At 48.0% G+C, this 14,371-nt stretch overlaps 1 protein-coding gene across 12 annotated transcripts in view; it reads right to left on the bottom strand.

Moving 5' to 3' along the window:
• Positions 1–14,371, bottom strand: part of RERE (arginine-glutamic acid dipeptide repeats) — a 146,334-nt gene that overhangs the window by 13,366 nt on the left and 118,597 nt on the right. For all 12 annotated transcript variants that reach the window (XM_081341064.1, XM_081341068.1, XM_081341069.1 and 9 more), the window contains one exon: positions 180–342. In XM_081341064.1, coding sequence (XP_081197190.1) covers positions 180–342 — 163 coding nt within the window. The remainder of the gene's footprint in view (positions 1–179; positions 343–14,371) is intronic.

Genomic DNA, 14,371 nt, shown 5'->3' on the forward strand with positions numbered 1-14,371 from the left:
CCGTGCCAGAAAAGGTTGCAAAAGGGGGCAAAACCCCACTTAACACCTGTCTTGCTTAACAGATGGAGTGCCTGATCACAACCCAAAATGGAAAAAAAAACCACCATGATTTTCTATGGGACCCCTTGCATCTAAACAGTCCCCCCCCACTCCTCAATGCCTTTCGGCTTCCTACTTACAGAATTCGCTGGAAGGAGGCCTGGAGGGGGTGTTCACCGGAGTGGAAGCTGTACGGGTCTTAATCCTCCGAAAGACAGCCTGTCGCCGGTGCCTGCGGTGAGCCCGGGAGCTGGCAGCTTCTGGCGTCTTCTTCCAGTAGTAATAGAAGGTGATCAGCTCTCCCTGGGAAGAGAGAATAACCAGGATGGCCAGGTTAGCAGAGAAACGTAAGGAAAACCCTTGGAGGGGACAGAAATAATATATATAGGCGTAAAGGTTTCCCGTGCTAGTCGTTTCCGACTCTAGGGGCCGGTGCTCATCTCCGTTTCAAAGCCGAAGAGCCAGCGCTTGTCCGAGGACGTCTCCGTGGTCATGTGGCCAGCATGACTAGACGCCAAAGGCGCACGGAACGCTGTTACTTTCCCACTGTAGTGGTCCCTATTTTTCTACTTGCATTTTTACGTGCTTTCGAACTGCTAGGTTAGCAGAAGCTGGGACGAGTAACAGGCGCTCACTCTGTTACGCGGCACTCGGGATTCGACCCGCCAAACTGCAGACCTTCTGGTCGACAAGCTCAGCATCCTAACCCACTGAGCCACCGTGTCCATACACACATACATACATACACACACTGCTCAAAAAAAATAAAGGGAACACTTAAACAACACAATGTACTGTATTTAATAGTAGGATGTCTTATCTTGTGTTCCCTTTATTTTTTGGCTAACGTCTTGGAGGGTATGTCCCATCTGCTCTCCTTTGCAGAGTTGCATTTTCAACAATCGCCGGTCTGAACTGCTGGCCTTCCCTATCGCAAAACAAAAGGAACGTCCCACCCCTTGAGTTTATAATTCTTTATATGAATGAAGAGCGTTAAACAAAGCTAAAATATAGTAGATAATTCGAAGAGGGAAAAAAGGGAGGGAGGCAGGGCAGTGGATAACCTGGGACTGAGGGGGTGTGTGTGGAATCCAACTCAAAGCTCTTTCCACAACGCTAAAGCAGTAATCTTCACCCGTATACCGAGATGTTCAGATAATTAAGGCAATCATAGCGCGCCCACCGGGAGAAATCGGCAGTAATCCCGCCGCGTAATGAATCTGGCTTACGTTAAAAAAATCGGATTCAAACCAGAGCAGATGTAATGTGAATTTCACCTCCTTGTGTTTTGATTGTTAAACCTCATCCTTTCCCAAGCCGTGGTGGAGGAAAAAGGACCAAGTTGTTCAAATAATAAGCAAGGTTGTGGGGGCGGGAGAAGAGAGATTCCTAACCAAACTCTTTAAAATTCGACAAGTCAGAATGGACACTGCGTCAAATTGCCCACAAGAGGGTGTGTATGTGAGTCTGTCTGTGAACCTCTGAAGGATCTAACCATCTCTGCAAAGCTCGGCTCCAAACTCTGAGGAATTCTGGGAGTTGAAGTCCACAAGTTGTACAGTCGCCAAGGTCGGGGACCGCTGAGCTAGAGTTGCGTTTCACAACTGTAGCAACTGGAAGGTATGTGGACTTCAACTCCCAGCCTGCAAGGAGAATTGTACATGCGCACGCACACACACACACAGCCATTAGCGACTCTGATCCAGAGCCAAATCTGTACGAGTGAGTGGCTGGCTTTGCATCGTGCTAAACAGTAAGGAGATGCATTTGCGGTTGTAAGGAGATGTATTTGCGGTTTAACAAGACTTGTGTAAAGGCACTCCTTGTGGCTTGTAAACCAGTCTACTGCTGATTGTTTTGCGTAAGTTCCTGCACAGCACAATCACGGTCATGATGAACAGACTTAGCGCAATTGTGAAAACACAGTCTTCCTAAAATCCAGCTCAGGTTGTGCTGACTTTAGGGTGTTTCCCTGATAAACACACACACACACACACACACACACACACACAAACAGGTTTTCTGCCACGGCTTTCTTTCTACTCAAGTCTGGTTTAGAAGCCCTGCAATTCCCAATATTGAAATACCAGGTTTTCAAAACAACAGCAAGACCAAAATTTAAGGGACGAAGTGAAACCTCAAAGGGGGCTCTGCAAATGGGCCTTGTCCGTTACTAAAAAGCTAAGATTGCAGGCATGCTGGATTGGCTTAGGTCTTCTGATTGGCCAATGCCAGGCTTGTTCCTCCGAACAAGCCAGAAACAAGCCGGGAAAAGGCAGGTTTGAAAACTCGTTGTCTCGGGGGCAACCAGGCGCAACAGCACGCTCCCTGCTCCGTTAATGGCAATTGTGTCCGGCTAAGGAATTAAAACGCTGGGATAGAGAAAATCCGGGAGGATTAGGGTGCCTGGGCGGTAAGGCCTCCCGTGCAGACAAAGGGCCCGCTTTTGGGAAGGGGCAGACGGGGGACCCCCCGTGAATCAAGCCGAGGGAACATCAATCAAACACGCAGAGCGTGTGCCCGACGACGCGGCTCGCCCTCCGCGCGTAAATCCAGGGGACAAAAGTGGAATCCCTCGGGCGGGCCGACACATTAGCACAAGGGAACTGTGGATCAAAAGGAGACTCAGGGTACAAAAGGGGCCGCTTTGTAAATTAGCCAGCGGGCTCTGTTCTTTGGCGGCACAGAAGCCAAGCGCCCGCCGCCGTCTGCCTGTGGGACTAGATGATCTCCCTTGCCCCCCCTCAAGGCCAGCCCTGCTTCCAAAACGTCGAGGGCCAAATGGAGACGGAAGTCAAAAACACGTCTTACGGAGATGATCGGTCAACCAGTTTGTCCCAAAGACGCTTCCGGGCTAAGTTTGGGAAGACGGGTGCCGAGCCTTGCGGGCGAGACTGCCCCCTCATGCCAGAACGCAGCATTGCACCCCTCAACTTGGAGGAAAGGAAGATTTTATTTTTATTTTTGCAACGGCAGGGAGTTCGCGAGTGCTAAAATTAGCGACAATAAGCCACTGCAGGGACTGGAGGGCCCTGCTATATTTACACACAAACCAGAAGCCAGAAAAAGACTAGCCGTATGACAGGGAGGGAGAAGAGAAAGAACGACTAACGCCAAAACCAAACAGGGATTTTTATTTTATTTTATTTTTTAAGCACCAAAGATAACCTGAAAAGATAAAAGAGGGGAGCATCCAGGCTTCTTGTCTTATGGCAATGCTAGATAAACAAGGTTTGTCCCAATCTCAGTCTGCCTACTTTGTATCATGGATTCGTAAGGGGCCTTCAGATCTTGCCGGCTCAGGATGATGAGACTTGCGTGCAAAATAATAATAATAATAATAAAAAAATACTGGCAGGCATCAGAGGCTGAAGTCCCCTTGATTTTGGCGACTGGGGATTCAAGCTGGACGGCTTGGACAAGAGGCCAAGCCCTTCTCATTAGTTCAGGTGTCTGTCACCTTCTGAAAAAGGTATTTAAATGATTTGCAGAGCTCCCCCACCTCACTGCGGTGGTGCCTTTTAACTCGCCTCCCTGCAACGCATTTGCAAAAAACTCCTGTTTCTTTCTCTTCCTCCCGTTAGGCTAAGTGGGATGACTTCCCAGGAAAACGTGACTCTTTCCAATTTGCTAAAAAAAATTGCCAAGGGGTGGTGGTGGTTCGGATTTGGCACTGCTGCCCAAACCCCAATCCCGGGTTTGCAAAGCGAGGGGGTTTCCTCCAGCAGTGCCTCGTCCTAAGTAAATGGTTTCTCTCCCCCCCCCAGCTTCTCTCTCTGCCCTTCCTGATTTGTGCAATCTTATTATCTCGGTGGAGGCATTGAAGTGGCAGCTCATCAGGGTCACCCTGCATAATGCCGGCTAGCAGTGTTACATTTAATGACGGGGGACGGAGGGCTGGGGGTGGTGAAGGAAAGACGGCAGGCTGTTTTAAAGGATCATCAGTTATATCTGTGTGGCTTTCCCAAGGTGATAATTGAATGGCAGAAGATGGAAGGAAATCCATTTGGTGGAAGGGAAGGGGGGGGGAAGGCTGTTAAAGAGAAAATGCTTTTTTTCCCCCCGCCTTTTTTTCACGGAGGGCAGCTAATGGCTGCCAGAGAAAGAAGGGGGGGGAAGCTTCATTCAATCTTTTTTTTTCCCCTGGAGCAATGGAATGATCTACTGTGTTTTCCCCCAAAATATGACCCAACCGGAAAAATAAAGCCCTAGCGTGATTTTTTTCCAGGACGCTCGTAATATAAGCCCCCCAACCCACCCCCCAAATAAGCCCCAGTTTAAAGATTGTCAGCCGGATGGAGATATTTAGTACCGTATTTCCCCGAAAGCCTCCGTGCGTCTTTTGGAGCAAAAAATTAATGTCAAACCCAGTCTTATTTTGGGCGGGGGGGGGGGAAACACGAGTAGCATAATACAGTTGGGGGAAAATGAGAGGTTTATTTTGGATAACTGCCTTCACGCCTGTCTCTTTGGAGCATGTGCCAATGTCATCGGTTTGGGAATTGGATCCCATTAATTTAAAAGAAAAATTTGGGTCCTATTTTTTTTTTGGCAAGACAGGAGTAAAAAGCAGCCTAAGCTCTTCTGTGGTCTGAGGTGTCCCCCTGTAATTGTGTCTCAGCGGGATTTAAGGCTTCTGTTGGCATCTGAGGCCAGCCTGGCTAATCTTGAGTCTTTATAATTCGGCGGCATTAAAACAAAGCTGTAAGTTACTAAAAAAAAAAAGAGAGAGAGATTCATTATGAAAGGGGAGGGAGACAAATTGTTTCTGAGCAGTAAGCAACAAACTGCCAGGCACCTTGCTAATTAAAACTAAATTACACTTGTCATAATAAACACTTATTCCAAGTTGCAAATCGGTGGCGTTTTTTTTTATTATGATTATTCCTCTTGCTTATCGGGAAAGCCTCACCAAGCCTTGATGCAAGTCTTTAGGAGATCCTGCGAGCAGGAGCGCTAGTTCTCACATCACCAGGACAGATTCTCTCTGTTGTAACTTACAAACGTAAGTTACACTGCGAAGTGCGCCGAGATAAAACTCTCACCATCTTTACTAGAGAGAACCTTTTCCACTGCACACCCACAGGGACTAGAAGCATGATGTTCCTCTTCTAAAAAGAAAACTCAAAAGCTACCGGTGGCCCAGCTGAAGACCACGACTGCTAGACTGGTGGCTCTCCATATTCCTAATGAAGAGCCCAAAGTCTAGTTCAGGACCGATCCCTGACGTAGCTTCCAAGATCTTCTTCAACACGACGAGACGCGCTTTCTAAATGCAGATCCAGCATCCCCTTTTTAGATACTAACGGGTTACTACGCGCACGGGGGCTGGCCTCCTTAAGGTGAGCATTTCAATCCCAGGATAACGTCCAACGGCGCAGCAGGGGGGACGCGAGGGAGGTGGGGGGAGGCGAAGTAAATAAAAGCGAAGATGAGATATATATTCCGGCTTATTTTCTTTTCTTTCCTTTTCTTTTCTTAATACTGGTAACTAAATTGTGGTCCCGTTGCCATAGCTACCGTCCATCCCAGCCTTTCCGGAGAAGAGCCATAGATGAGGTCACGTGAGCAGGCAGGAGGTGGAAGGGCAGAGCGACTCCAATTTTATAACAATTTGCCATAATAGGAGAAGAGATGAGACGACAGTCAACTGGAAAAGAAAATTTTTGTGTTGCAACAAAGGAGGGAAGCCCATCAGGCTGGGCTTGCTGGTTATTCTCTATTTGACACCGGAAATAAGGAGCAAGGAGAATTAGCTCCTCTCGGAAACCAAACAGCGTTTCCTAACACATTTGTGAAGACAAAACAAGCTTTTTAACTCAAATCATCATCCTTCTCGGGTGTCGGACTCCTAATGTTCCCGTTGGGCCTTATCTGGAGACGGCCTCGTCTTATCTTCCTTTGAAGCCTTGCGGTTGGGTGTAAACCAGGACTTCTCCAAGGCTGAACTTCAAAAGGCCTTTTCTGATCCAAGACAGCCTACAGATGGGAGGGCACCGGGCCTTCAGAGATGTTGTTCCTCAACCGGGTTTCTGCCCCGCCGTCTTCTGGTTTCACACATTTTGCTAAGTGTGGAACAGGGGATGCATTCCATCAAGGATGATGTGAGAGGAACAGAAGAGAACAACACAGTTGGACAGGACCTTGGAGGTCTTCTAGTCCAACCCCGTTGGCTAAAGCTGGAAACCCTACACCATTTCATCCCAAAGATGCTTCTTCACGAGGCAACTGGACTTTCTTGTTCTTCTTTGAAGACGTTTCACTTCTCATCCAAGCGATACCATTTCAGACAAAGGGCTGTCCAGTCTCTCCTTAAAAACTTCCAGGGTTGGAGCATTCGCAGCTTCTGGAGGCAGGTGGTTCCACTGGTTAATTGTCCTCACTGTCAGGAAATTCCTCCTTAGTTCTAGGTCGCTTCTCTCCTTGGTTGGTTTCCATCCATTGCTTCTTGTCCTGCCTTCTGGTGCTCTGGAGAATAGCTTGACTCCCTCTTCTTTGGGGCAGCCCCTCAGATATTGGGACACAAGATTTGGGTCACTCAACGGAAGACCAATTTTTTTTTGCGGGGGGGGGGGGGAGAAAAGCTGTCAAGGATGGGTCAAGGAGAGCTGAAAGAGATGACACCAAATCAACTTCTCGTGAAGCTCTGCCACCTAACTGAAGGGCGTTAACACACACACACACACACACACACACACACACAGAGAGCGGTTGTCTGAAGACAAGTCTGTGGCTGCCCACAACCAAAATCATTTGTCTGTGTAGCCAGCATGCCACGGGCACCTCCAGCTAGGAACAAAGAGTCAGCCATCAAGAGGGTGACGCTGCAGATCATTATTAACGGGACAAAGCTCAACCTTGCACCACCTGTAAAAAAATATTTAATGTTGCTAATGCTAAAGGTTTATGCCCCTTCAGCAAAAATGGATGGATTTCAGCTCCAAGAACTACAGTGTGTTTAGTCTCTTGACTCCGATGCTTCGTGTCTGTTTGCTTCTGAGAGTTGTGCCAAAAACATGCCTTTGTACCAAAGCAAGATGACTTAGGAAAATAATCTGCTAAAAAAACAAAAATAAATAAAAAAAACCTCACTCATGCTAAGGGAATACTTTTAGGGATCTTCTGCACACCTCTATTTTAAAATGACTTCCTGCTATCAAAAAAAGCAGTTACCTTGTCTTTTGACCAATCTCTTGGGATAAGAGGAAATAAAATAGTAATAAATAACAAGGATAAGAGAACTGCACCCCAATGTGCAGCTTGAGAAGACTCCTAGATTCTCAGCACCATAAACGATTTTTAAACAGCAGACATCAAAAAGAAGCAACATCTCCTATAAATTGAGATCAAACTCTACTCCCTACTGGCACTGATGATGTTACCTAGTTGGGTCATGAAACGTCTGCAAGAAAGCCACCAAGCTCAGAGAGCACCAATGACCCCATAATCCTCTTCCTCCTTCTCCTCCTCCCTCACTCCACAAACCCCACTCCCTTCTAGCACTGATGATGTTACCTAGTTGGGTCATGAAACGTCTGCAAGAAAGCCACCAAGCTCAGAGAGCACCAATGACCCCATAATCCTCTTCCTCCTTCTCCTCCTCCCTCACTCCACAAACCCCACTCCCTTCTAGCACTGATGATGTTACCTAGTTGGGTCATGAAACGTCTGCAAGGAAACCACCCAGCTCAGAGAGCACCAATGACCCCATAATCCTCTTCCTCCTTCTCCTCCTCCCTCACTCCACAAACCCCACTCCCTTCTAGCACTGATGATGTTACCTAGTTGGGTCATGAAACGTCTGCAAGGAAACCACCCAGCTCCGAGAGCACCATGCATCCCTCAGAAGCCACATATCCCCCCAGCAGCACAATTAAGCTTGGACATTTTTCAACACACACTCACACAGACATTCCAGAAACTTCAAAATAAAGAGGGTTGTTTGGAACAGAGAAATGAAGGAGGGAGGACTAAGTCTTACTTTTTTGCATGGGGAAAGCTGGTAAAAATGCAATCTTCAGGACCCAGCAATCCTCTAAAAGCACAACGCACAATAATTTTTTTCCCCCTTTCGCCCATTGTGCAATTCTGCCCCTTTCCCCAGATGTTTATACTGTAGTTGGTTATGTCATCCGCTGGCTATCGCTGAGGTGGTGACATGGACGTAGGAAATGGCTCTCTACGTGCCATCTTGAGCTTCTGGTGGGGAGGCTGGACCGACACACACAGAGTTGCCGGCCTCTCTTTCCGTTTAGAGAAGTTTTGCCTAGAATAACTGAACCTTTCCAGATTTCCGAGGGAGCCTTTCAGTTCGGCAATTACCACGGCAAAGAGAGCTGTAAGCACAACTTGCTTCTCCCCATTCCCGCTCTGAAGAATTTTAGCCTGCACGCTCTAGTTAAAAGCTTTGCAGATGAAAGGGGAACCGGATCAGATTTCTCCTCCAAATCCTCTCTAAACAGCGCATAAATCCAAAGAGGCAGATGAGAGCGGGAACACGGGGGTCCTTCTTTTGATCCCGGTGGTGTTGTTTCTTTCGCCTTGGTTTTTTTTTAAAAAAAAAATAAAAAAAATAAAAAAATAAACTTGAAAAGCTTTGCAAGCCAAAAATTCGCTTCTGAAGCCGGGCAGGAAATATCTGACACATCAAATGGCCCGCGGGATAATAGCAACCCTTTGGACTGCCAGATCAATAAAGTCCTTAATCACAACACGTCCGGAGCAAACGCTGCTAGCTTGGGTCTTCCCAAATCCTTCCTTGCTGGCCGGTTAATGAAGCCCACAAACTTATGATGTCCTTGATCAGGACGGGGCCCTGCAAGAGAAGCTAAGGAATACACACCGAGTGGTTTTTATTGGTGGGTATTTCTGATCTTGGAGATGGGGAAGGCCAGCCGTAGAAAGGAGCAATTGCAAACAAAGCCTGGTCCCCCTGTGAAGCCACTGAGGGCGCTTTTCAAGGACAGTCACTGTTATATGCTGGAAATGAAGAGGAGACCGGGCGTAGGGGGGCCTTGGTGTCACCTCTATGGCAAAGGCATCCGGCATGGCTCTTGAGAAAAGCTAAGCGTCTTCCCCCAAATGCCTTGGGCCGGTGGACAAGTTGGGATGGGCAAGGAATGTAGGGGATGACCAGGCTGAGCCCGAGGGAGGGAGGCGTCAAAGGCGTCATCAGTCACGAGTCCCTGCGTGCCCACAAGGGACCTAACTCCAGCCCACTTTCAATTCCTTCTACTCTTATCTCCCGCTAATTCCCCTTGGCCGTGGGTACACTTCAGATTCTCGCGGGAGAGCTCAAGCCTGCAACAAATCTTTATACCCCTTTGAACCGCCTGGATCTCCCGATTTCCTTGGTGCTTGAGGAAGAGTAAGGGAAGAATCACTCTTCCCCCACCCCCCACCCCAAATAAAAGCCAGAAAGAAGGAGGTTTCCCCAACAGAAGGCTTGCAAGGCCTCGCTGACAATAATTTAGCCAGCAAGTTTGTTTTGTTGGCCTGGGACATTAAAAATAAAAGTCGTTGCCAATGAGTGAGAGTGTATAAAAATATCCTGCTCTTTGGCTTGGGGCGTGGAAAAAAAAAGCTTGCATCAAAAAGGAAAGGTTAACTTGGCCTGTAATGGAGGAGGGGGAGGAGAAGGGAGAGGGGGAAGGGGAAGAAGGAGAAGAATGGCGGAGGAAGAGGAGGGAGGGGGAAGGGAGGAGGAGGAGGAGAAGAAGGGGAAGAAGAAGAAGGAGAAAGAGGAGAGGAGAAGGGAAGGAGACGAAGGAGCAGGAGAAGAAGAAGAGGAGAAGGGGAAGGAGAAGAAGGAGAAAGAGAAAAAGAGGAGAAGGAAAACGGGGAATTTTCCATTAACCAGAAGATGTAAAAAAAAAAAAAATATGGGAGGGAAGGAAGGAATAGGATCTGGAACCATCCCTCTAAAGCAAGACCAGGAAGGACAACAATTGCGCTGGCAAGCTACTTCCAGCACTACCGGCGGGGGCGAGGAAGGGGACACGCTGGCTGGGGGCTGGCTGGGGGCGACACAGTCCTTGCCTAAGGCCGGAAAGAAAATAACACAATGCAGGGAGAAAGCCAGACACCCCTTCCCTTTCTACTGCAGTATATCTCTCTCCCCACCCCCACCCCTAAATTTGCGCTAGCAGTAGCTGGCTGGCTGGGAGTCAGGATCAGAGGCAATCTCTTAAGGGCTCCCTTGCGATGGCAATCACATTTTACTTCCAACACACAAGAAACGCTGCAAAAGGAAAGCAAATGCTGAAGAGGTTTCAACCCTCCCCAGTTAACTAGAAAGCAGAGCCAGCAGCGCAAATACCTGGGCTCTTTCGCGGCTTACGGGGAAGGAGGGTGATGGCGCAGGAAAGCCGGATCCTGGTTTTGTAGCTTGGGGAATCGGCATTATGGCAAGGGGAAGGGGGCTTCTATCTCTCTATCTCTGCCTATCTATCTATCTATCTATCTATCTATCTATCTATCTATCATCTATCTATCTATCTATCTATCTATCTATCTATCTATCTATCTATCTATCTATCTCTGTCTGCCTATCTCTCTATCTCTCTATCTATCTCTCTATCTATCTCTCTATCTCTGCCTGCCTGCCTGCCTATCTATCTCTGTCTATCTATCTATCTATCTATCTATCTATCTATCTCTATCCTATATCCATTTATCTATCTATCTATCTATCTATCTATCTATCTATCTATCTATCTATCTATCTATCTATCTATCTATATCTATCTATATCTATCTATCTATATCTATCTATCTATCTATCTATCTATCTATCTATCTATCTCTATCCTATATCCATCTATCTATCTATCTATCTATCTATCTATCTATCTATCTATCTATCTATCTATCTATCTATCTATCTATCTATATCTATCTATATCTATCTATCTATCTATCTATCTATCTCTATCCTATATCCATCCATCTATCCATCTATCTATCTATCTATCTATCTATCTATCTATCTATCTATCTATCTATCTATCTATCTATCTATCTATCTATCTCTATCTATCTATCTATCTATCTATCTATCTATCTATCTATCTATCTATCTATCTATCATCTATCTGCCTGTCTATCTGCCTGTCTATCTGCCTGTCTATCTGCCTGTCTGTCTGTCTATCTATCTATCTATCTATCTATCTATCTATCTATCTATCTATCTATCTATCTATCTATCTATCTATCTATCTATCTATCATCTATCTCTATCTGCCTATCTGTCTGTCTATCTAAAATGTTGGCTAAGCCAGAGAATCTGCTCCTCTTCAAGACTAACTGCCGCAAAGAGCCCTGGGAAACGTAGTCCTCTCTAAGCAATCCGAGTTCTCAGATTGACAGGGGGACGGCAGAGGGAACCACAAGTCGACCGAAAGGCAGATCTTTACTGCAAACGAAGGACTCTTGTTTCCTGCCTGCCAAACGCTGAATTTCCTATTTGCAGGCCACATTACACAACGGAAGAGGGGCCAGATCGGGGACATACTGTACAAGTCCACGTGTTTCCGGACGGGCAGGATTTTCAGAGAAGAGGCTGAAGAGCTGAGAGGTCGAGAGAGCTCCGGAGTTATTGGCTGAATCTGGACCACCCTCCACCCCCACCCCCGCTGAAGCCCAAAGTGGTACGGCCATCGCCGACTTGGTCCGTCCGTCCACCCATGAGATTTTGAAGACAGAAGAAGAGAGGCTGGAAGGGACCGTGGAGGTCTTCCTAGTCCAGCCGCGTCCTCAAGCAGGGGACTCGACGTTATTCTGGACAAGGGGCTGTCCAGTCTCTTCTTAAAAACCTCCAGTGATGGAGCACAATTGTCCCGAAGGCAAGAGGTCCCACTGGTTCTGCAAAACGTCAAGTGGGAATGTCCTTGTGCCGCTGGCTAGTGGGGCAAGCCCCACCTCAGGTTTCAGGCCACCAGACTTAAACCAAGACCAGCCAGGATAGGCTACCATTCTCCTCCCCAAATGGGTCAGGGTCCTCCGTGCTGACCACCTTTGCCCGAAAGGGTATAAGGTCTCCTGCTTGAACTGATTGATAACACGCCGGCTGAGTCCTGTTGGTGTTACGGGAAGTCCTTGACTTACAACCGTTCGTTTAGCGACTGTCCGAAGTTAAAACGTCACTGGAAAAAGCGACTTATGGCTCCTTTTCACATTTCTGACCCTTGCAGCATCCCCACGTTCCTGGGATCAAAATCCAGAGGCTTGGCAACTGACTCAGATTTGTGACGGTGGCAGCGTCCCAGGGTAAAAGGATCGTCTTTGGCGACCTTCGGGCGAGCAAAGTCAATGGAGGAGCCAGATCCACTTAGCGGGCGGGTTACCAACTTAACAAGTGCAGTGATTCAGTTGACAAGTGTCTCGCTTAGCGGCAGAAATTTTGGGTCGTAAGTCACGGACTGTGTGCCATTTAGACCAACAGAAAGAAAGAAAGAGAGAGAGAGAGAGACAAAGAAAGAAGAGAGAGAGAGAGAGAGAGAGAGAGAGGGAGGGAGGGAGGGAGGGAGGGAAAGAAAGAAAGAAAGAGAGAGGGAGAGAAAGAGAGACAAAGAGAAAGAGAGGGAGGGAGGGAAAAAAAGAGAGAAAGAGAGAGGGAGAGAAAGAAAGAAAGAAAGAGACAGACAGACAGAGAGAGAGAGAGAATCTTGAGGAGTTTAAAATAGGACGAAGACACGCAAGCTGGCAGTACCCACTTCGGCTCTCCTAGAATGCCAATTCCCACCTACCCCAAAATATCCAGGCCCCGGCCAATATGCTCTGCCCTCCTTGCCTTTTGGCAACAGACAAGGAGGAGTGGGCACCGCTTGGGAACTTTCTGCCAGGCCCAAAATTGGAAGAGGAAGTTTAAAAAAAAAAAAGAGGCCATGGCATCAAGGGGAGAAAGTCTGAATAGCCTGCAGAGCCAACCCCCACCCGCCCCCGCCCCGGGGGACTGTAATATCCACGGGGGGGGGGGGGGGGGAAGAGCGCTGGCTGGCAGGAACGGGGCGGGCTGCAACTGGAGAGAAGAAAAGCAAGCCGGCTTGGCTTGTTTATTTTGGCAGACGTTTCCCAGCCTAATGGAAAATTTCGGGTGCATCAGGAACTGGGAGGCTGAGCAAGAGCACGCAAGTTGCGAAAGGCTGGAGGAGCGGCGGGGGGGGGGGGAGAAGAAGACAGAAAGAGAGAGGGAGGGAGGGAGGAAGCAGAGGAAAGGAGGGAGAGGGTGGGAGGGAGGGAGGGGGAGAGAGAAAGAGAGAGAGCGAGCACAGTCTTTCCTCCGCAGCTACAGTAAAAAGAGATGCTTGCGCAGCATGTGTGTGTGTGGGGGGGGGGGGGTTGTTGGGAACTCTGTGCGAGCCCAGGAACTGGGTAAATAAGAGGGCGAGAAACCTCAGCCACAACCTTGGCTCCACGCAGAGAAAAAACAAACAAACCCCAAGGGTTAGGGACTTCTTGCAGCCACCCTCCGGAAGAAATTCTGGGGCAAGGAGGAAGTGGGGGGGGGTTTGTCGTCTCTTAACTCCAGCTGGCCGGCCAATGCAGCCCTCCCCCTCGGTTAGGCTGGAGCAGGGGATCGTGGGACCCGCTGCAGGCCACGTGAAGCGGCCGTGGCAGGCAGGCAGGCAGGCAGGGGAGAGCTGTTCTTTCGGACAGGAGCGAGCGAAGGGGTGGATTATGTAAGGCCAGATTATATACTCGTCAGCTGAGAGGCCGGCTATTTATGGGGAAAAGGGGGGGGGGATGAAGGCTGCAAGGAAAGGTCTGCAAAACCTCTAATGCACAGCCGACTTTGCCCCCCCACCCTGGGTATTATTATTATTATTATTATTATTATTATTATTATTATTATTATTATTTATTATTATTTATTATTATTTATTAAATTTTTATACCGCCCTTCTCCCGAAGGACTCAGGGCGGTGTACAGGGCAATAAATATCAAAATGTAAATACAAAAGTTAAAAAAGAGTTAAAAAGAATTAAATACTTATGCCCAATATAATACAATAATAAAAGTGTGTTAAAACTAAATCCAACCCCAAACCCATCAGACCAGGCCAGCCACCCTACGCCCCAAATACAACCATCACAATAGGCCACGTCTTTCCAGCTCCTCCTTTCATCACCCATGGTTTCTCCCCCCCCCCCCCCCCGTCGCACAAGCCCTGGTTCTCCCTGGAATAGGGGCCAGGGAAGACATGGCGAAGCTGGGGAAGGGGTGAAACAGGGGCAAAGGGCAAGTGCCCCCCCCACAACTGCAGGGGCCGGGAATACCAAATCTAAGGAGGAAATCGAAGAGATTTTAACTCCACCCTCCCTGGAGGTTTTA

The sequence above is a fragment of the Vipera berus genome (assembly GCF_964194415.1).
Source record: "Vipera berus genome assembly, chromosome: 17".
Lineage (NCBI taxonomy): Eukaryota > Metazoa > Chordata > Lepidosauria > Squamata > Viperidae > Vipera > Vipera berus.